Source organism: Brachypodium distachyon, chromosome 3 (genome assembly GCF_000005505.3).
Source record: "Brachypodium distachyon strain Bd21 chromosome 3, Brachypodium_distachyon_v3.0, whole genome shotgun sequence".
NCBI lineage: Eukaryota > Viridiplantae > Streptophyta > Magnoliopsida > Poales > Poaceae > Brachypodium > Brachypodium distachyon.
The window spans coordinates 58,501,887-58,525,150 of NC_016133.3; the positions used below are offsets into that span (position 1 = coordinate 58,501,887).

The following is a 23,264-nucleotide window of genomic DNA, read 5'->3' on the forward strand; positions in this document are numbered from 1 at the left end:
GAGGGAACGGGCTGAGAGCCTGAGAGCACTGGGGGGAAGCCCAACAAAACCCAATAGGCACCGGTGTTCTTCAAGCCCAAGTGACAATGAAATAGGCCCATTGCACCAGGGCTCCCTTCGCCACTGCTCTCCCGATCTATACATGGCTGACTCCGCTTCCGCCGTTTCGCGTCTCTCCATTCTCCTCCAATTTCCACTGGACTCCCTCCGCTTGCGCCACCACCGCCACCCTTTCCCTCCCCCGCGGGCGCGCCCCTGCAAACCCTAGACCCTTCCGGAGCCAATCCCCCAAATCTCAGCTGGGCTAGGGCTTCGCCTTCGCCAGCCCCGCACGCGGCGATGCCGCTCTTCATGTCCGACGAGGAGCTCCGGCTCCTCGGCGGGGACGTGGCCGCGGTCGCCGAGCGGGCCGACGCTGCCATCCGCGAGTACCGGAACCAGGTGGACACCGTCCGCGCCGAGGCCGACGCGGCGGCCATCGCGGCCGAGCAGACCTGCGCTCTCCTCGAGCAGCGCTTCGCCACCCTCTCCGCGGACGCCGATCGCTACCAGGCCGAGGCCACCGAGCTCGCGGCGGCCTCCGAGCGTCGCGCTGCTGACCTCGCTTCCTCCCAGGCCGAGATACACCAGCTCCGCATCCAAGCCGTACGAACCCTAGATTTTTTTTTGTTCGTCTGATCATATTTTTTTTCTGGTTAAGCTTCCTGCACTGATGATCGCTTGGCGGTGCTGATGGCACAGATTGCGAAGGATGGCGAGGTTGAGCGTCTCAAGGTAGAAATCTCGGAGCTGCACAAGTCCAAGTGCCAGTCGCTAGAACTGATCCAGCAGAGGGACGCAGAGATAAGGGAGAAGGATGGCGTCATCCAGAGCTACCATGATAAGATAGTGAGCTCCCCCAACGACTTCACCCTTCTACTTAATATGCTGCAATCAGCAATGTGGTCATAGTCTTGTAGGGCTTGTTGAGAGTAACAACATAACCTGAACAAGCTGTTGTTTGGTGCAACCTGATATGATGGTTCATGACTCAAGTAGCTTTTAGCACCACACAATTGTACTATTGGTTGCTGGTAGAGTGGTTTACTCATCAAGCTTAACCGCAGGCTCGTTTCTGTAGGTTGTCTGGCATTAGAACATAATTTTATGTGGCAATATAAGGGCGGGCAGTACAATTTGGTTTGGTTCTTCGTTTCTGTTGTTACAAGTTAGGAGTCAGGGCTAGCTGCACATGATGTAATGCATATACAGAAATGGACGCATAGATGCGTATTGCATACTATTTGACTGGTTTTGACCTGTGGTTAGATGTTTCTTACTACAAGAAGTTTGTTTATTAGTTACTTTTTCCTGCTACTCTTATTAGCTTGCAGAGAGTTGCTAGTTTTAAGTCTTGGACTTCTTGTCATATAACATCAGGCCTATGAAATTTCCCACATAAGCATGTACCACTATTCACATTATCGATCAGTTACCCATGGGCCCAACCCCTTGGAACGTGCTTCAGCCCAAAGGTTAAATGTACATTCTGAGTATTAAATTTGACTAGAACTTGATTTGTCTGTAGTTATACCTGGTTTTCTAGGTACTCCCTCCGTCCTGAAATAAGTGACGTGGATTTGTATAGATTCTTATACAGATCCGTGTCACTTATTTCAGGACGGAGGGAGTATCATGTTGTTGGAGCTGATATTGTGCCTCCTCAAATGAAAAATATGATATTATACCTCCTCATAGCATGTAGATTTGATGTTTCATGAACAGACTTATAATTTTACTGTTTTCAGTGTCTGGATCTCATAACTTCATATGCTTCTCCTTTTTAACTTCTAATGGACTAACTCATCATCTGTTAACCTGGACTGGAGCAATTCGAGAATTCTCTGCCAAAGCTCCAGATCTTTAGTTTCTTGCCCCTTTTTTTCTTGAATATTTTATATTGATTTTTCTTCTGCCGATTTGTCTGGTTAATATGTTCATACTGTCTTATGTACAAAATTTGAAGAACTTATGTGGTTTGTTTTGCTTTTGTCAATGTGTTGTGCTTTTCTTGCTGACGATGTGGATCTACCTGCAACCATATATTGCTATCATTTAGTACCAATATTTTATCAATGCACTACTCTTGTGAGTTAAGCGAACTCAGTTGGAATTTGTGTGCACATTTATCCTAGGAAGATGTTTACTGTTTTGTATTTTGTAGCATAAAGTTAACGGAACGCTAAATGTTCTGTACTTTGTAGCATAAATTAAACTGGACTTACCAATTTTATACTCTTTTCAGGTAAATCAGGCCGACTCTTCTGCTGGCAAAGAAGCTAGGATACAAGAGGTTGAAGCTAAGTTAACCCACTGTCAGGCCACATGTAACCGCATAGCACAGGTATGCATATAAAAAACGTTAGATGCAAGTTTCTAGAAAGCGTTATTTCTGTTCTCCGTAATCTGTCCCATCACCTTATTTTTCCTTTTGGTTTAGCTAGGCATCTTATGATTAGCCTTTGTCGATATGTTTGTATGGAACAATTATTGGTTCTTAATTAGCTTGACTTCGCTATCAGGAGAAGGAGCTTCTTCAAAAGCATAATCTCTGGCTTGATGAGGAACTGAAAGCAAAAGTTAAGAACTTAGCGGATTTAAGGAAAGCAAATATGGAAGAGGAGTCTAGGATGTCTGCAAAGATCGCAGAGGTTTGTTTTTAATTTGATTCTTGGTGTGACAGACATGAAAGGCAACATCAGCCTGATTTTTGGGTTTCAGCTTGAGAGAGAGGTTTCTGAATCTTCAAGTTCCTTGAGACGAAGTAAAGAACAGAGTTCTGAACTGGAGCAAAGAGTTACCTATATGGAAAAGGTAAAATTTTCGACTTAGGGAGGTACTAAAATCATCATCTAACTTTTGTTCTCATCTTTTCAATCTTTTGATGAATGAAGGAGTTGTTCTCCGCAAAGGATGCTGCAGCTGCTAATGAACAACGCCTTGGTGCTGAGCTTTCAACTGTATGTTTTGCCTGCTCCAAAACTATTCTTTCTCTAATTGCTTGTGTAGCAAGTACAGCTTGTTTTTGAAGTTAAGGCTATATGTATATTTAGTACCTGGCCGTGCAATTGCATGGGTGGTTTCGTTTGTGAACAGTGACACACTTATTCTAGACGATTTTAAACTGCAATTCTCATCTATAATTGCTGTTCGGAATGTTTCAAGCATTTGGGAAATATATAGCTCTTCCGCACTGGATGTAATTTCAGGAATTTGCGTGGTACATAGTATCCGTGTTAATTCATGTCAGCGCTTTGTCTATTGCCTGCTCTAGTGTTTGGTTTCATAAAAAATGTATAAGGCAATTGAATTCCACTGATTTATTTATTTTGTTCGCGAATACCTTCCTTTCTCTCCCTCGAGAAAAAGTGCAAGAAACAGCGCACCTCTTTGTATTAATACACATGAAACAGTTATTTGTAAGCCTGAGAGCAGGTTACAGCCATGCAACCAATATGAGATGCAGGACTAAGCTAAGTTGGAGGGCAAAAGTATTTGCAACACCTTAGCCCCCCAGCCTTTACCCATACAGAAGCCTTAAGTTTGATTGTGCCCAGCATACTTTTTACTACCGGCACCTTCCTGGGGAAAAGACGCACGATGATGGGTCTGAATGGTGGAGTAGCAAGACCATAGGAGATGCCAAGGTCATCTTTGACTAGTCAGTGTATTCACTTAACAATCTCTGGTGTCGTGAATAGGATGCCAGGGGCATGTGGCTGCTTCATAATACTAGCTTGTTGATTATCTGTTATGCCATCATACCTACGAGTATTTGGTTTGACAGAGGCCAATTCTCTTCAAGCCGTCCTTCTGCTTGTACCCATGAAAGTTGTGCACGGCTTTTGATAAACAAGGTTAACTCTTGGCTGGCCTTTCACCTATTATTTAACTAACATTGGCATGCGCGCGGAAGTGTTTTGACATACCTATTAGCACCAATTGATTGTTATTACGTGTACTTGATATATAAGTCCTACTCCCTCTGTCCCATATTAAGTGATTTTCTATTGCATGCATCTAGACGTATTTTAGTATATAGATACATCCATATTTAAACAAATTTGAGTCTCTTAATATGGGACGGAGGGAGTACTTGATTAAGATCCATTCTGGTCTGGACAGTTGATGCCTTTCAAATGACTCCTTCCCCTTTTTCTGGTTTTGGTTCATTCCTTTGCAATTTGCATATCTGGAAGACTGGAAATAAGGATGCAATTTTGTTTTACTGCACTGTTGTTCATCCCTAATAATAGCTTTTGGTTCGCATTCTCAAAAAAGGTCATGAAACTTGCTGAACTTCATAAAGAAAGTTCTGAGGAGTGGTCAAAGAAGGCTGGGGAACTTGAAGGTGTTATTAAAGCATTAGAGGTAATGCCTTCACTTATATTTCATTGCTGATTTTATTTTTCCTATTTTATGGATAGGAAATTCTTGTACTCAGTAGTTAATGGTTGTGCAAACCAGACACATTTGACCCAAGTTGAAGATGACTACAAGGAAAAGCTTGAGAAGGAGACCTTGGCCAAGAGTGATCTTGAAAAGGTATTTGCAGATGTTTTTTTATAATTAATTTAATAGATTATGTGACTGAATCGTAACAGAGCTTTGGTTCTCATTCTGCCTTTTTCGTGTGCAGGAAGTTGCCAACTTAAAGCAGAAGATTCAAAAGTGTGAATCTGATTTGGAAAATTCAAGAAAGTCCGGGGAATTGAGCCTCATTCCGTTGACTAGTATGGCAGCAGACCCCGCTGCTTTAGCAGATACACAATTGAGAGAGATGTATGATCTCTAAAACTCTCGACCTTTTAGTCCTATAAGACCTCTAAAGCAGGATTTATGACCTTTTAGACACTAAAAGTTAGTTTTTCTTTTCATTCATGCTTGCATCATATTCAATGGGGTTAACTTGTATTTGTGCCAGTCTGCCTGATCCTTCTAAATGTGAGAACATCTGTGGGGCGGTATCTAGTGTAAAGTGCAAACCATGCAATTATGCTAACCCTTTATCTTATACAAATCCACGCCACTTATTTTGGGACGGGGGGAGTTAGGGTTGTAAACGGCGCCCGTATACTGTCCGCCAAGCGCCGTTTATCTTCACCGCAGTGCAAAATCAGCCTGTGACAGCGACGTGAACAGCCTGGGAAACGTGGTAAACAGGCCTGGCGGACCATAAACGGCGCCGTTCGACATCCCTAGGGGGAGTATATCAAATAAACCTGTTTCTCCTTAGAAAAATGATGTCTTTTATATAGTACCATATATTAATATAATTCAAAACTCTGTTGCTCCGAAGAAAAAAAAATGCACTGAATTATAATGATTAATGCTATGCTTAATTTGCCACGTTTTGCACTCTATTGTGTTTCTGTTTTGCAGGCCACTTTCTGATGCTTTGAATCAAAATGACCTGATGATAGTTCCGAGTGTACCCACTGGTGTTTCCGGAACTGCATTAGCTGCTTCTCTTCTTCGGGATGGTTGGAGTGTATGTTCTTTCTCCTCTGTACTCATTTGTTGTTGTGCAACTTACACGGTTTTGACACCTCGAATATTGCTTGTTAAATGCATTATCTTATTAGCTTGCTAAGATATACGAGAAATATCAAGAAGCTACTGATGCTTTACGTCATGAGAGATGGGGAAGGAGACATGCTGAAGCAGTTCTGGAAAGGGTACATTTTTTTGCTTGCGACTATCTTTGAATTTAACTATGCACATAGTCGATCATGCTTTTACTTTCAATCAACTGTGATAATTGACACTTTAGGGCCCCTTTGATTTAAAGGATTTTCAAATTTCTGAGGATTTGAATCCTTAGGATTTTTTGTACTTCCTCCGTCTAACAAAGGATGTCTCAACTTTGACTAAATTTGAATGCATCTATACACTAAGTCATGTCTAGATACATCCAAATTTTGACAAACTTGAGACATCTTTTGTTGGACGGAGGGAGTATATTGTTTGTTTGAATTGTAGGATTGAATCCCATGGGAAGTTTTCCTGAGGATTCCATTGCATTACATTTCATAGGAAAGTTTCCATCCACTCCAACGTCTTTTTAAGATTCCTTTGTTTTTCCTTAGTTCAATCAAACAAAGTTTGGTCCAACCATAATCCTGTAGGAGTCAATGGACATGGCATTGCAATCCTGTGAATTTCCTATTCCTGTGTTTTTCTATCATGCGAATCAAAGAGGCCCTTAACCTGTCAATTGTCACAGCAACATCTTTAACCTGTAAATTACACTTGGTCTATTTGTGCATTCAGATTTCACACCTTGCTAGAATGGGTAGTAGTTTGAAGCAATCATTCGTTTGTTGCTCATTAGTCATCGTAGGAATTTTGCATGCACATATTGTCATTATTTAGAAAAGAAAAAACTGGTCATTGTTCTTAAGGTGTTTTTTTTGTCAATAGTAGCAGACACAAATTAAACAATGTAGAAAAGGTAGAACAATACAGGTGAATGAAAAGACTGCCAGAAACAAATAAGTTGGGAAACCAATCAGATGGGAGGCCCTTCCCAAAGCGCAAGCAAAGCATAAAGGGGCCAAGCATTTTAGGGCAGACCTTTTGAGCGTTAATGATTTTGCTGTGGAAATCAAACATTTTATTTTTGAACTGTAAAATATGCATCATCATTTTATTCCTTTTGCGTATATTTGATCCTCCTGTGTAAGTTAGACACATTTAAAAAGCAGATGATATTTGGTACAAGCATCTCTCAGCTGCTCCCTTTGTTTTCAAATAGATGTCATTTGACACCGACATACTGTTTCCTCTGTTAACAGTATAGGCAATATTTTGGACATCGGTATGAATTGGAACATATATCATTATTATAGTCCTTCTATTTTATATCAAGTGCAAACATTTCTATATTGTTGTCATATGAAAGTATGTTTCACGGCTAAGATAGTAGTATGAAGCCCCAACCATTTTTTCTTTGAAAATATATGGCAGGGACCAGAGCACTGCTGGTCTGCTACTAGCCTACTCAACTAACGGACAGGGTGACACGAAATTCTATTTAGAAGTCGAAAAGACACCTCTAGGGGAACAAACTCTAGGTCCAAAACGAATTCTATTTAGAAGAAGTCAAAAAGACACCTCTAGGGGAACAGACCTTATATATCTCTGGCCATAGTTTGAGGTTGTGCTGCACTGCAGTTTTGAAATACATATAATTTTTTTAACATAGCAAGTACTTTTGATGACAACTCTACTACTCCTTCCGATCCATATTACTTGTCGAAATATTACATGTATCTAGACACTTTTTAGGCATAGATACATCCATATTTGGACTAATTTGAGACAATTAATATGGATCGGAGGGAGTACTATTATTTAGTTATTTCTTTTGTAGATTTGACTACCGTTTCCTTCTCCAAAAATAAAGCGGAAACTAATTTTTTGCTTCCTTGTTGTACATCGTATTCTTTATTGCGCCTGCTATTGGAGTAATATTGAATTATCTTCTGTACAACAGGTCTTGCATGAAATAGAAGAGAAAGCTGAGCTTATTTTAGATGAACGAGGTAATTTTTTTGGCGAACCTTGTTAGCCCCTTCACCTATAGCACATTAGTTAAATATATGCATATCATGCTTGTTTTGTTATGCATGCTTAAATATTCGGAGTTTTGGTCTCACCCTTGAAGCTTATTTATTTTTCCTTGCCTCAGCTGAACATGAGAGGATGATTGAAGCTTATGCTCTAATGGATCACAAATTGCAGCAGGCATTGTTGGAGCATGATAATTTCGAAAATACAATAAGAAATCTAAAGGTATGCATGCACCACAGGCTGTTAAGTTTCTTGTAACAAAGTTTTGACACTATTGTTTCTTCCAGTCGGAGTTAAAAAGGCGGGAGCGTGATCATACTATCGCTAACAAGGAAATAGACGACTTGCAGAAACAAGTGAGTTTGAGAAGTCATTTTCTCAAATTGAAATCTTGTATTAAAATGATATTGAAATCTCTAGTGCTATCCTCCATTATTAGTGCTAGCATCTCATTGTCAACTTTCACATGGCTTGTTTGGACTTAGAGAACCTTGAGGTGATGACAGCCCTCATAACCCATGTCCCTAATTGTGAGGGTGTTAATCACAAAATGTTCATTCATCCTCAAGTTGCTATAAATCTTAGGCACTCAATTCTAGCTTGCAAATTTCACATGTTATCACCGAGTCGGTTAACACTGGGTACTTCCCCATATAGCACTTATGTTACACAATATCTTTCCAGTACACATACCAAAGGGACAATTTCTTTTAGCTATATTTGATGTAATCAGATCTTGGGCGCTTCCTTTAGATAAGATGAGTGGAATTCCATCTCACAGGGACAAACATTGTCCGACAACCCAATTCTATCTGTACTACTTTGGAAATGTTTGTTCGTTTCGGTACTTGGTGTCTTGGATATATGATAGACAGACATATATAAGTGTTTGTCTTGATCCACATATTTGGTGTGCCTATCTTTTTCCTCATAGAGGCATCATTATGAGGGGCTCATGTTTGTTTCAACTTTTGCCAAAGTATCGGCAGATGTTTTGTTCGCTACAAAAAGTCCTCACAGGTATGGTGTCAGATAGATATTACGAAAACATGCTTTTGTTGATGTATGTTGTACCTACTAAATGTTTGTAGGTCGCTGTTCTTTTAAAGGAGTGCCAAGACATACAGCTTCGTTGTGGTTCTAGCCTTCCAAATGTAGGTCATGGTGCTCTTTCTACGAGCATCAATAATGGCTTGTCTATTGTTGAAAACAACAGTCATGAGCATGTAAGCCTCATTCTGATCCTTGCAAATATTTTATTTTGCTCTCATTTTGCATGCGATTTTATCTGATGCACCATCTGATGTTCCGTGGCAGATGACATTTAATGATATTAATGGGCTTGTTCAGCAAAATGTTCAACTTCGAAATAAAGTTCACTTGCTTTCTACTGATCTTGACAAAAAAGACATGGAGCTCAGGGTATGCATGCTTTTTTTTCTTTTTGTCTTCATATGTCTGAAAATTTGCTTATCTTTCATCCATAACTAAAGTACCTGGCCAGTCTATTATTTGATTATTTCCATTCGCAAGATCAAATATATGTCCATTTTATGTCCTTTCTAGGAGAGCTTCCAGATTGAGCTGAAGAGAATCACAGATGGTGCTACCTCCAGAGTTGAAAAAGTGATGAAGAAGTCTGAAGAACAAGCAATAATGATTGAATCTCTTCATAGATCTGTACGTCTTTCATAATTTTGTCAAGTACAAATTGTAGGTGGCATCAAACCTAATATTTTTTTTTGTAGGTAGCGATGTATAGGAAATTGTGTGAAGAGCAGCAGAAGACTCGCTCCAATGTCGAACACATATCCAATAATTTGCAAGGTTCGCTTTGTTATTCGTTTCGTTTTGTTGATTCCATGTAGGCTCTATGTGGTTAATATTTGGCCATAGTTGCAAGGGATGGCATGCCATGGGGATGGAAGTAGTGTTAAGGCAGTTTGTCCATGTTACTGCTCTAACATAATAATTAGATTCCATTGTTTTGCTTTTAATCTGTAGATGATGGCAGAAAGGACCTGATGGTTCTATTTGAAGGATCACAGGTAGGTATCTCAACAAGTTACGTAGCATAAATGATATTGTAGTTCTGATGAATATCCTCACTGTAAATCGCACTTGATTTTGCCCAGGATGTCTCAAAGAAAGCATATGAACAGGTTTCTGAGCGATCCAAAAGACTTGACGAGGAGCTGACAAAGTTGAGGTTATATTTTCTGCTTTTCATAATTCGTACCTTGTTTGCTGTGTAAAAAAATAGAGTCGTAGCTAAAATCTTGACAGCATGTTTATTTCGTTTTTCTTTAACTGGACAACATGACGTATGAAGAACCATCATAATAAGCTCATTGGACAACAAGAGTGATACTTATACAGGCTCACTGTTCTGATGCTCTTTTGGCTTTACTTGGAAGTTGGAATAATACTTTTTATTTATTCCTTTAGGACCGAGCTTGTGTCTCTGCGATCTGAGCGTGATAAGTCAGTTCTTGAAGCTAAATTTGCTCAAGATCGGCTTAATGGGTACATGACAGAGAATGATCATCAGGTTCTTTCTTTTTGTGTTCTCTTCATATTTCTTTCTTCACACTGAAATGATGCCTTGAATTATTAGTTCTTTCAGAGAATGTAACTCTTTTGTTATATGCTCATTCTAATGTAGTTCATACTTGTAAATAAGCAGAGGAAGGAAGCTAATTCTGTTTCACTCAGAAACGCGGAGTTGATGCACTTGATAGTCGATTACGAAAAGAGGCTTCGTGAAAGTTCAGATTCTATGCAAGCTTTAGAGGAGAATTCAAGGAAACTGTCGATGGAGGTGTGTTCGATTTTATAAATCCCTGAAACTGTTTTGTGGTCTTAAATCCTGACATAAGTTTCCAATTGTTAGGTGTCTATTCTAAAGCATGAAAAAGAGATAGTAGTAAAGTCAGAGAGAAGATCTTTGGATGAAGTCCATGATTTGACTGAAAGGGTGCATCGTCTGCAGGTTTTTTCGTGCTGCCACATCCATTACATTGAACTTTGAATTTTTTGCCTTTTAATGTTTTGCAGTTTTTAGTATTTAGCTGCTGAAATATTGTGTTGCCGAAAAATATTATGTTTTCTTACAGTCATGCTTTATCCTTGTAGAAGAGGCCAAATTTGTTTTTCTACATTCTCCCTTTATCCTTTGTGTAAACATGGAACTTTTGTATTCCTACAATTATCCTCTACCCTTTTGTGTTCATTCCAAGTATGGAAAAGGAGGGATAACTACTGTATGGCCACTTTCATCTTGGATTTTGGCCATTTGATGTTGTAAATTTGCATCTTGCATGATCAATCAAGTTATTGGAACTATTATAGGAAAACCTGAAGAGTTAGGCATGTTGTTAGATTTTCCTAGTTGAGTACTCTCTTCATCTTTCCAGCTATAGCAAGTAACCAAAGAACTTGGGGCGTCTACAAAGGTGTTACATCAACCAAGTCTTAACCCTGCCATGCAGGACAATTACTGATGTGGAGGGGAGAGGAGAGAATAAAGCTGACTCTTATTGTTGTTTGTACACCAATGCATTTAAAGATAACTTTTCTTGTAGAATCAGCCTAAGACACACCCTATGGTAAGATATCTTGTTGTTGGCTCTAGATGATGTGGAGAGCCTGTAAAGTAAACGACTGACTGCCCTTATGTAATCTGAGTTATTATAATTGCCTCTTTACTTTGTAAACAATACAACTGGCTATTACAACTGGTATCTTCAAGATTGAAGCCAAATATACGTGTGCATACTGTGAAGAACGTTTCAAGTACTTAACTGTCTTTACTGCATTATCTTGAGATGTCCTGTCACTTTTTCAATGATCTTCCTTTGGAATATGTTCATTGCAGGGTACCATTGACACAATACATACCACTGAGGAGGTTCAAGAGGTATGTTATATTCAGATGAGCCATGCAAGTTCTTAAAAAAAATTAATGTCTCTTTGTTAACCTGTGAATAATTTAGAATGCAAGGTCTATGGAAAGGAGAAATCAACAGGAGTATATCAAGCGACTAGAGGTAAGATTTTTTTCAGCGACAATAATAAACTTTCCTTCAAGCTTCATTTTTTCATGTTCCTTTGGCTGTCTGTTTCTCATAGGAATGTGTTGCTTGGTTTGTTAGTTCAGTTTTACTTTTGTGTGGTTAGTCTAAATTTATATTGTTTCGCAGAGAGACTGGGCAGAACTCAAGAAGGAGGTTCAAGAACAACGAGATCATGTTCGTGTCCTGACACTTGATAAGCAAAATGCCTTCGATGGCTGCATGAAGCAGGTAGAGGATATGAGAAAAGAGTTACAGAGCTCATGGAAAGCTTGTACTGACGCTGAATCTAGGGCTGCTGTTGCAGAGGTATGCTCAAGTAAATTTGTACTAAGATTGGAAGGGCATTATCTGACCATCTTAACTTGTACTTCTCTAGGTCAAGTGTGCTGATTTGGAGGCGAAGCTCAAATCGAAAATGGTAAATATTAATAATTGTAGAATATCTTCTTTGATGATCTTCTTTCTTTGGGTCATTGGAATATTTAGTCACAAAAGGCTATGACTTTATCAGTATATTTAGTCCCTCCGAGTCGTCCTCTCACGTGCGCCTTGACGCCATAGCGACGTTTAGGCGACGACTCAATAACCATGGTTACAAGCTAGAGTCTACATGGCATATCTAATGGTTTCTTAAGTATATTAAGTTTTTTCCCTTCTATTTTCAGTTTGTGTAGGTGCTTGGGTTTATGAAGTGGATAGATTAGTTGTATTCTCTTTTCTTTTTATGTAGGTTCCTGGGTTCATATTTAGTAATAAATTTTCATTTGGCATTGTTGTTGCTCCAGAAATGTGTCAATTTGTGTTTCTCATAAGTCTTTCTTTCTGGGTTTGTCTTAGTAAATCATCATAGCCGGGATCAATATTCTGTTCTGTGGGTGTGACCTTGGTACAAATTGCTCATAACACGTACTCCCTCTAATTCCTTCCACAAGCCGTGGAAGTTCCATCTGATTGTTTTTATTTTACTAAGCATGCACAACAATCATCGATCCATTCTATTTTGAAGCATATATTTTGAAGCCATATTCCTGCATGCAACTCTTGTTTAAGGGGAAACCAAGGTCTCCTCAATGTCGTCAGCAGCTACTTTAAATGTTCCTTAATCAATTGCTAAAGCAAAATGTGCCCTGTAATTTGGACTAGGACGAGTAGTTAGTAACTTACTAGTGGATTTGTGACAGGGATGCCTTCACAGACACATTGTGCCCCTGTAAGTTTAAGTTTTGATTTTATGATAGTCTTCTTGCTGAAAAAATGACCATCCAAAATACATGCTAGTTTAGGATTAATGTTTTGCATGTTAGATTGCTTGAAGAGATCAGTTTTTAACAAACTCTTTAGGTATCAATTCCCAAAATAATGTATCTTATTTTGTATTTATGATAATTGTCAAATATACTTGTGTGTTGACAAGCTCTTTATGTATCAATTCCCAAAGTAGTATGATAATTGTCAAATCTGCTCGTGTGCTAACAAACTCTTTAGGTATCAATTCCCAAAATACTTTATCTTATTGTGTATATTTAAGAAGTGTGCACTATTGTGTACACATTTCCTTTTGATTTTGACTACGTTTTAGGTTAGATCATAAGCACTTATCTGACTAAGCTGTTATTCTCTTAGATCATTTTTAGGGATGGTGGTCGCGATAACTCATCAGCAACTGAGGTGAGCTAGCTCTCTTTTGTGTTAGTTTTTCATCACGAAAGGTTCCATGCTTTCTGAGTGTTTGGTGTGTTCTGGGAATAGCATTGAATATTGGCGTCCGGTAAATATGGAGCTCTTGTTATAGATCTGCCTTTATGCAGCTTCTCTCGGTGCAATCTGTGGATTATCTCAGTGCTTGGTGTTTTGTTTTTCATAATACCTGTTTCATCATTCCTGTAGGAGAATGATGAGCTGTTCCGGCAGAAAGAGGAGTTGGAAAAATACAAGGATGAAGCACATGCAAACAAAAGCTACATGCTTCAGGTCCCCCTCCATTTGCAATTTCTGCTGCATTTATTCTTACTGCGAAGATCCCTTATTTGCAAATCCATTGCTGACCTATTAGAATTTCTGTAATTACATTCCTGTACAGTACAAGGAAATTGCGAACTCAAATGAAGCAGCATTGAAGCAAATGGAAACTGCATATCAGGATTACAAAAGAGAGGTAGGAAAGTCTATTTTTTTTCCAGTGAACTTGTACCTTTTCTAGATGTGCACATGAACTTAGTTGTATTTGTTTTTAGTCTGAGGTTGCTAAAAGAAGCTTGGAAGATGAGATTGCCAAGTTGAGGAGTAAGTTATCTGAAATGGACAAGAGCTATGTCATGAAGTGTGAAGAAGCTGCCAATGCTATTGAAGCTAAAGAGAAGGATATCACTGCTCTAATGAGCGACATTTCTATTCTGAGAAATGAACTTTCCCAGAAAGTGTAAGCATTTGGGCATCTTGAGTAGAGACATGAGACACCTTTTGCCTGTTAGATTAAGTTGATACTATGTTCCTTTTCTTTAACAGGGCTCGGATTGAGAATTTAGAAATTGAATCTGCTTCATCAAAGAGTGCTCTTGATGAGCAGTGTAAGCGTTGGCGTAGCGCACAAGACAATTACGAGCGTCAGGTATTTCTAAAAAATGCACATCCTAACTGGGCGATGAAAAACTTAACCTATTTCCAGTTTTTTTTTCCTTTGTAAATTTTAATACTCCCTCCGTCCAACAAAAGACGTCTCAAGTTTGTCAAAATTTGAATGTATCTAGACATGACTTAGTGTATAGATGCATTCAAATTTAGTCAAAGTTGAGACATCCTTTGTTGGACGGAGGGAGTATGAAAATAGCAAAATAAATGTATGTCCATGAGTAAATCTTGACAAACATACAACTATCATTTTTGCCGTTTTGTTGGGCATGAAGGATGGAGATTGAAGATATATAACCCTGAGCCCCTTGTCATTTTGGTATAACTGTTTCGAAGGAAACTTTGTACATTTTGGCCTAGCCCCTTTTTACTAAGGAGACTTTCCACTGTTAACTAGTGGAGGATCATTGTATCACGAAGGCATCCTTTAGGTTCCATTTTTTCATCCTGAAGGTGTAAGGACTACTTGGATCCACAAGAAACTCCAATAAAACTATCCTTTATGAAATAATTGTCCCCAACAATGAAAGATGGTACTCTTTGTTTGCAAATAAACTTGTTTAAGATAGCAGCTTAACAATAGTCCATCTCCAGTCAATTTTTCCACTTGTGATATATAGTGACTGGCGTCATGTATTGAGTTTCAAACTTTTGCAGCTATTTCAATGAAGAATGTGTAAAAAATTGCTAAACATTCACATCTCTTCAAATTCATGTCGATGAACCTACATTGTGTCTATGCACAAAAGAAATTCAAAGAGTGGAGGTGTTTCTATTTATGGTATGTGATTTTTTTCATCTGTCTTCTGTAGGTTATCCTGCAATCTGAAACAATACAGGAGCTGACGAATACTTCTAAGCAACTATCTTCATTGCAGCAGGAAGTCACGATACTTCGTCAAACAGCAGACGCACAAAAGGCTGAAAATGTAAATTTTGACACTCAGAATTCTTTGAGCACTCATGGTATTTTTATTTTGGTTCTAGGCTTTGCTATTTTGTGAAATTTGACATTGAGAAAATCACAATTGTTTATACATAGACATCCAAGAGTTTTTTATTTGTCTGTAATTTTTCTTGGAAAAGATATGATTTGTTTCCTGTGTAAAAAAGAAAAAAATTGCTGCTTTACAAAAAAAATTAGAGCGTTGGTTTTTGTCTTTGTTGTACAGGGCGCAAAAATGCTCCTTGTACACCCCCCCCCCCCCCCCCCCCCCCCCCCCACACACGTACACGTACACACATTTTTTAGGAATGGATGGGCACAATCGTAGTATTTTTTTTGCTGCATTGCTCTCTCCGTTGTATTCTGCCAAGATTACACTTGTTCCATGGTATATTCGTAATACCTACGATGTGGTAATTCAACCATCATTGATTGTTCTGTCAAATTGAACACCACTATTTGCAGGATGCTCTAAGAACGTTTGGTGAGCAAGAAAAGGTACAATTGCTAAAAGAAAAGGACGAGGCTCTCCGGAAGTACACCGAGCTAAATGATCAGGTTTGAAGCTTGGCGCTGCTGTATATGATGAGTATTCTTATATTAGATAAGAAGTTTTTCGAGTAACAAATTGTTTTAGTGATTCTGGAATATCTTGGTGTAGTATTGTTACTTCAAACTATTGTCATTTGTACTCCCTCCGTTCCATAATTCTTGTCGTTTTATTAGTTCAACGACAAGAATTATGGACGGAGGGAGTACATTTGCTAATGTTATCTTGATCAATCATATTTCTGGCTAGACATGGATTTTATTTATTTAGTGAAGTGTTTGAATTTGTCAAGGCATGGAGTCAGCTACCCTTGGGATGTGATGCGTGATAAAAAAAAAGGGCTCTTCTGGGAATGTGTACATTTTTTACGTTCCAACTCTGAAACCTAGTTCGTGTCCATCCAAATTCATACGGTCATACCATACTTTTCATTCAGCATTTCATTTTGTGGTGAGGGCAGTATAGAGTTAAGCTGGAGATATTTAGATATTCCAGAATATGTTGTCATCTGTTGGCGATAAATTTGTTTGGCAATTGCCAGGGAACAATTTGGACTGGTACACTGTTGTTTTTCCATATTTTTAGCACCAATCGAAGGGCACCTGTATATTATCTTGCTTTTATTCTTTGTAACGTACAGTGAGTTCCTTTGGGTAGCGTGTTCATTTAATGATTCTTTTATGGTGAGTGCAGAATAGAATTTTGCACAATCGACTAGAAGCCTTGCACATTCGACTAGCTGAACAAGAACGGGGCATTGCCGGGCTTTCATCGCAACGTACTGACTCACATGGAGAGGATGATTTACATGGTGTTGTCAGCTACCTCCGCAGATCGAAAGAAATAGTATGTACAAGTATTGCCTTTTTTTTTGTTTTTCTATTCGTTACTTCTGGGATGGTATTTATTTGGTTAACTATTTCAGGCGGAAACAGAGATATTGTTGCTTAAGCAGGAGAAATCTCGGCTTCAGATAGAAGTATGTTGTGCTTGTCCTTGTTGCACATTGTTACATCTTCAAATTTCTTTTGAAATGCACATATGTTATGCTTGCCCTATATGATTGGCGCATTTTGTGTGATGTGACTTTGTTTTGGCTTATGGATGGCACATTATGTGTGAAGTGGATGAAACATGCCGAATTCCTTTTGCTCTTGATTTTCATTCCTAACCCGTTACATTTCATTCTGATGCTTATTTAGTTGGAAAGTGCGTTGAAGTCCGCCAAGGAGGCACATGAGGTACTCCGCAGTCAAGCTGACAGTGCAAGATCATCAATGTTCAAGGACGAAGAGTTCAAGTCACTGCAGCTCCAGGTGCCGCCATTCTTGTGAATTTCCTAAACACATTGGGCACATTGCTCGTGCTTCATTTTGTAAAAATTTCCCTCTTTCTGAAGCTCATTTTTTCCTTGTGTTCTTTAATTGTGTTTTATCAGGTGAGAGAAATTAATTTGCTTCGTGAAAGTAACATACAACTTAGAGAGGAGAACAGACACAATTTTGAAGAATGCCAGGTAGGCAAAATGATGTTGCGTTGTGTTTTGTTATGCCTGTGGTTGGACGTGCTTAATCATTCATTATTGATTACGTTGGTACAGAAATTCCGTGAGGAAGCTCACAAGGCTATAAGGGAGGCAGAAAGGCTGCATGATATTTTACAGGAGAAGCAAGTAGCTTCTGAAATCGGTGCAAAAGAACTAGAATTGCAGAAATCTGAAATAGTAAATCTCAACCAAAGGATTTCTGAGGTATGTTATGGCTGTTTTGCCACCATTATAGTGCAAGTGGTTCGTACAAATACAAATACCTTCTTTTAATAAATAAAAATAGATTTAATACTCCCTCCGTCCAATAAAAGATGTCTCAAGTTTGCCAAAATTTGGATGTATCTAGACATGACTTAGTGTATAGATACATTCAAATTTAGTCAAAGTTGAGACATCCTTTGTCGGACGGAGGGAGTACCTTTGTTTTAATAAATTCAAATACATTATTCCTCCAATCACTCTAAATATGTTTGTCCAAGAGAATGAATAGGCATGTTTGCCTCAGGTAGAATAATACAGCACTATAGATAGTGGATTTGGTTGCTGTAGTTCTTTCAGCTGTCCCTACCGTAGGTTACATGGTTACAAATCTCAAATCTGTTATACCTGAGGGCAAGGAGCAGGTCAAGCTCGATGGCGATTGCATGTGTTGGGTATTTAGTTTTTTAACTGTTGCAAAGGTTCAACTAGTAACTACCAAGTCATACCGTTGAGGCCAGGCCAGGTCAAATGGTGGCATTATTTTTTATCGAGGCAGCAATCCTTGAATGACAACCTTAGAACCGTGTATTGTTAGTGGCCTACTGTGTAAAGCAGTGAGAATGTGTGGGCGGTGTTATAAACGGTGGAAACCTTAGAACCGTGTATTGTTAGTGGCCTACAGAAGGTGCTCATTTTATGTTCAAATGTATTTCTAAATTCAGTTCCTCCTGGATAAATACTGTTACTTTTTCAACGGCCTAACATTACAAACATCAATGTATACTTTCTGGATTTATTTCCAGTTAGATATTTATAGGCTACTGATGTTGCAGTTATATCCTAAACTTTTGTTCCTGCAGTTGGTTGAAAATAGTAGAGGAGTTGATTTGAGCACATATGAGACCATGAAGGACGAACTTCAAAATATCAAAGTTAGTGGTTTGTTTCCTCACTGCTCCTAAAGGCATTTTCATACAAATTATATGTACTTGTTTATTTAAAAATGGCTCCTTTACTGTGTCCTCATAAAGTTTTGTGTGTGTAAAAAGTAAAAATACTCTGGCTATTAAGGTTATAATCCCTCCTTTCCATAAGTTAGGGCATATATGTTTGACCTAAGTCAACCTTTTCACGTTTGACGAACTTTATAGAAGAAACATCTTATAAATACAAATAAATCCACCATCAAATATGCTTTCATTAGTTCATAGTGTATTTTTCGGTATTGTAGATGTTGAAACATGTTCAAACTGGAAAAAGTGATTTAGGACAAAACCTTTATGCCCTATTTTATGAAAAGAAGGGAGTACATCTTGGTACGTGCATACTGCATAGGCACTGATAGTGATAGGTGGGCCCACATTAGTTCAATAACAACAGTTCTTTTTTACACTTCTGGATTAAGTTTAAAATATGATTATTTCCAGTGGATGAATTGTTCTGGCAACTGATTACAATTTTGAATCTGTAAGCTAAATCATGATTAATTGATTATACATTGTGTCTCGGGAATTGCCATCCAATCGCTGTCTTTTCTTGGGAGTATGAATGTGTGCACTCATCATTTCATCAAGCACCCCGGACTCTTACCAGGGGCCAATTTTAGTTATACAACAATGCTTTTTTTAATAACCATGGGTTTGTTGATTAACTGGGTATATGGGGCTGAGTTTTTGGATGCACGGTAATGAAATGCATATTTCACGCTTCTAACAGTCGACCTTGCGAGAGAATTCAATTGAGCTTGAGCGTGCAAAAACTCTTCTTTCCGAGAGGGAAGTTGTCATAAGAAATTTAGAGGAGAAGCTTGCTGGATGTCAGTCTGAATTGGCAGTCAAGGAAAAGAAGCTGAACGAAGTTGAGGTTTGAATTGCTTAATTTTTTTTGTATCTGCATTGACCTTTTTGTTCTTAGTTGTATTAGTAAATTGTTTCCTTTTACAGGCTAGCTTGAAATCGGAAATGGAAAGACTGAAAAGGATAAATTTTGCCATCAAGGTTAAGATCCTGCGCCTGTCTTTTCAGTTGCAAGGTCGAATTTTCATGTGTCAATTTACCCTATTGAATGATGCAGAAAAAACTTGAGATATCGACGAAGGAGAAGGAGAATGCTACCAAAGAAAATAACAGTCTTTTGAAGCAGATTGAAGATCTTAAATCAAGTAATTTAACACTCTTTCTTATGCATGTGTACATGTGATTTCTGTAGTTGTAAACCTGATATACTTTAGCAGGTCAGAAAACTACATCGGAAACTGCTAATGATCAGGTTGTAAAGGAAAAGGAATCCAGGATACAGGTTAGCACGTTATGCTTAAATGAAATAAGCATTTCTTCATGCTACTTACACAAACGTATTCACAGACACTGGAAAAAATCTTGGAGAGGGAGAGAGACGATAACAGGAAAGAAAAGTCAAGCCGCAAAAAGGCCGAGAGTGTATTTCTTGGTGCCCTTCAAAATCTATCAAAGGTACCTTCCTGATCCATATTCTTCTATTATGGACTTGTGTTCATTGTAGTTTAACATATGGTAAAATATCAGAAAATGATGAATACGATGAACTGGATCAACCAAGGACCAGTCATGCTTATTGTTTCTTTAAATATTCCAGAGTGGCATTCCTTACAAAAATGTTGAAATACATGGCAGAAGTATTCCACATGTTCTGGAAAGTAGAGTATGAAAACAAATGGTGAATTAAAAAGTAAGTCGGATCTATAACTGCAATGTTGAGCTGGAATGCACAATTATAAATAGCCACAACGAAAAATAATGATTTGGTTCCCAGTTCTAAATTATTCCCTTGTCTTTCTTCGAGAGTTAAGTCTACAAAGTGATACCACATTTGATACCTCTGTTTTATGTTGACTGTTGAGTGATCTCTTTGATGAATGTAGCGTCTGTTGCCTTGGCTGCAACAATGGTGTTGTTAGAATATCTTCTATTTAGATACTGTCCTCTGGTGCTGAACTTGCTCTGGTGCTCTCCTTATTATATATGGTACTTTACTGCTGACGGGTGATTCAGAGCAACAATTGTGTTTTTTAAGTCATTGTATACACTTCTAAATATAATTTTGGTCAAAGTTCAACGTTGTGGACCAGACGGAGTAGTTACCCACTTGCAAGAATTGCCATTTTTAAAAATCAAATGCCAACAAAAGATAATAAATTAATGTTTTTAATGCTTAATTTGCTTGCCTCATAATCCTACGTGTGCCATCGATTAACTACTTTTAATATTGGCCACAGGAGAAGAAACAAATAGAGGATTCAATTGAGAAGCATAGGCAGGCTGTGAAGGAGGCTATTGAGGTACAGTTTATCAGTAATTTCGTTTTAGAGCCCTTAGTTTTATAAGACTAAGTGCAAATTTGTCCTTTAAATATCGTTTACCTTATAACTCAAGGTTTATGTGCATTCTCTGCAGCATTATTCCGGACAATCTTCTCAAATCCCATCCGGTTCTGCAGTAGAGGAGCAGTTTCGTTCATATTTCCTTGCTGCTAAAAGGATCGAGGAGTCTAGTAGCCCTTTCAAAGATGGTTCAGTGAATCAGACATCACTTATTGATACTCCCACTGTGGATGCAGCTGCCACAGGTTCTTCTCCATCCATTTTTTAATATTGTACCGATTATGTAATATTGTATTTATCAGGCATGTTGCTCTGCTGTATGGGTTGCACCCTCCGTGTTCGTTATTGGCAATTATGGCATTTCTTGTTTGTTACCCATCTTTTGATAAATGCGGGAGTTGAGAAGTCTTCTTTTTTCTCAGGGCGGCCGGTAGTGACTCCAGCAAATCCTGCCCAAGTTAAAGGGGTGGAGGAGAGAGCAGTTTCTACTTCGTCCAAACCAAGTACTGAGCGAAGGTTAAGAAGGCCACTCGTTCGGCCAACTCTTGAGCGGGTTGAAGAGCCCCAGGCTGATACAGATACACCAATTACTGAAGGTTCCACAGTAGCTCAGGAGAAAGGTAGCCTGTCACTGGGTCGAGGTTCGACAGTAAATCAGGAGAAAGGTGGTCCGTCACTGGAGCGAGGTTCCACTATAGTTCAGGAGAAAGGTGGCCGGTTGCTGGAGCGAGGTTTAGGTCAGGATAAAGTCGGCCTGTCACTTGAGCGTGAAACTTCTGGTGGTGTGTCTGTACCTTCTAGTCGCAAACGTCTCATATCATTGTCGCAGGGGAGAGATGATGCTCCACAGGGAGAGGCTAGTGATTCAAATCCTCCATCAAAGAAACCCAAAGAAGAGTTTTTCCATGGTACCAGTGAGCAGAAAAATGATCAATCAGCTTCAGAAGATGTAACAGCTCAGGCCCCTGTAGATCCATCTATGGATAACCAAGATGCGCAACAGCCTGCCGATGAGATGGACACAGATCAGGCCTCCATGCCAATTGAAGAGGTTGAGGACACCAGGGATGGCGATGTGGGTGTTAATGACGACATGGAAGAACGTACAGATGCGTCTACAGGCATTAAGGACCAGTATACTGAAGTTCATATTGACAGTGGTGCAACTGCAGTTGAAGATATGCCGGTCAAATCAGAGGCGGTAGAGGAATCATTTGACGAAGACCAGAAACTTGACGATGCGAAGGAAGAGGGCCAGATAACTACAGCAACAGATGTTGAAGAAGAGAGGGAAGAGGGAGAGTTGCCGGAGGAATCAGAACAACATTCAGACAGTAGTCCCCCGGATATTGGTGAACAAGCAGCTGATTCTTTCAGGGTGGCATCTCCCGGAGGGTTGACAGAAAAGAGCGACACAGATATGGCAGAGGAGGTTGGAGAAGGTGAGACTGCTGAACATGGTACGGTGGAAGCTGACCAAAGCCCTCTAGCACAATCAGGTGGAGCAGATGCCTCACCAGGCAGAAATACAGATGTATCCCCTGCACGTGAACCTTCCCCTTCTAACCCACCTCATGATGGCGCATCTTCCGAACAGCAGATTCCAGCTACTGCAATAGATACTGGGGAAACACAAAACCCAACACTCAATTTCGAGAGAGCAAGGCAAACCAGGCAAGCCAGGTTTGGCCGCACAACCTCCCCGCAATCTGCCACCAACAGGGGTCGTCCGAGAACTCCTATTGTCTTCCCGGTATGGTATTGTTGCCCTACTAGTTTATTTCTGTTGCTTTAAGCTTGTCCAGCCTAAATCTTATTGGAAACCTGGTGTCTTGCAGAAAGATACTGGTTCAGGATCACAGAAAGAGGCTGCTCGCGGATCTCGGGGACGTCGTGGGCGTGGTGGTGGCCGGTAGTAATGATGTAGAAACTTACAGTTGTCTTTGTGCAACTACTAGACTACGTGGCTCTTGTCAAGACAAAGTTGACTAGTGGTCCGGATGGGCGCCGGTTTATATATGTGATCTGACAGTGGATTTTGTTATGATGGCTACAGCAGTAATTGCCAATTGAAACTTTGTTATCTATCTTGTCATCGTGCTTTAAAGTCTTATAAGCCATGCATTCTGAGATAATTGTTGTTGCTTAGCTTAGGATGCAAGCGGGCAACCTGCAAAATGAGCTTGTAGTTACTTATAACGACCTTATGTTAACTTGAACTGAGAAATTACACTAGGTAGCTTTGTGTATGCTTACGGCATACTGAGCATTTATGTATAACGACCTCATGTTAATTTGCGAACTATGCTGGATTAATGTGAATAGATCTATGGTTGTGCAGC

At 39.3% G+C, this 23,264-nt stretch overlaps 1 protein-coding gene across 2 annotated transcripts; it reads left to right on the plus strand.

The window, feature by feature from the left end:
- Positions 1-174: 174 nt before the first annotated feature.
- On the plus strand, positions 175-23,224 carry LOC100825422 (nuclear-pore anchor). 2 transcript variants are annotated; one of them, XM_010237832.3, is made up of 49 exons: positions 175-645; positions 742-888; positions 2,285-2,383; positions 2,562-2,690; positions 2,761-2,853; positions 2,934-2,999; positions 4,321-4,410; positions 4,507-4,584; positions 4,679-4,821; positions 5,422-5,530; positions 5,625-5,717; positions 7,538-7,586; positions 7,733-7,836; positions 7,902-7,970; positions 8,706-8,840; positions 8,932-9,036; positions 9,181-9,294; positions 9,363-9,441; positions 9,619-9,662; positions 9,750-9,823; positions 10,063-10,165; positions 10,301-10,435; positions 10,508-10,606; positions 11,492-11,533; positions 11,610-11,663; positions 11,817-11,996; positions 12,067-12,108; positions 13,314-13,358; positions 13,578-13,661; positions 13,771-13,845; positions 13,925-14,109; positions 14,196-14,298; positions 15,131-15,247; positions 15,730-15,822; positions 16,508-16,660; positions 16,740-16,793; positions 17,017-17,130; positions 17,253-17,330; positions 17,415-17,564; positions 18,425-18,496; positions 19,281-19,427; positions 19,508-19,561; positions 19,638-19,725; positions 19,795-19,862; positions 19,928-20,035; positions 20,818-20,880; positions 20,996-21,167; positions 21,345-22,675; positions 22,761-23,224. In XM_010237832.3, exons 1-49 carry the CDS (start codon positions 340-342, stop codon positions 22,836-22,838), a joined length of 6,213 nt encoding a protein of 2,070 aa, XP_010236134.1. In that variant the 5' UTR covers positions 175-339; the 3' UTR covers positions 22,839-23,224. The 2 variants fall into 2 exon arrangements, with proteins under 2 accessions (XP_010236134.1, XP_010236135.1); XM_010237833.3 differs by having other exon boundaries at positions 176-645; positions 19,798-19,862.
- The last annotated feature ends 40 nt before the right edge of the window (positions 23,225-23,264 follow it).

Bases quoted from the DNA above. Each gene is read 5' to 3' on its own strand.
- LOC100825422 (XM_010237832.3), top strand. From the start codon at position 340: ATGCCGCTCTTCATGTCCGACGAGGAGCTCCGGCTCCTCGGCGGGGAC. The intron at 2,384-2,561 runs GTATGCATATAA...CTTCGCTATCAG, and splicing joins CATGTAACCGCATAGCACAG to GAGAAGGAGCTTCTTCAAAA. The intron at 16,661-16,739 runs GTATGTACAAGT...TAACTATTTCAG, and splicing joins TCCGCAGATCGAAAGAAATA to GCGGAAACAGAGATATTGTT.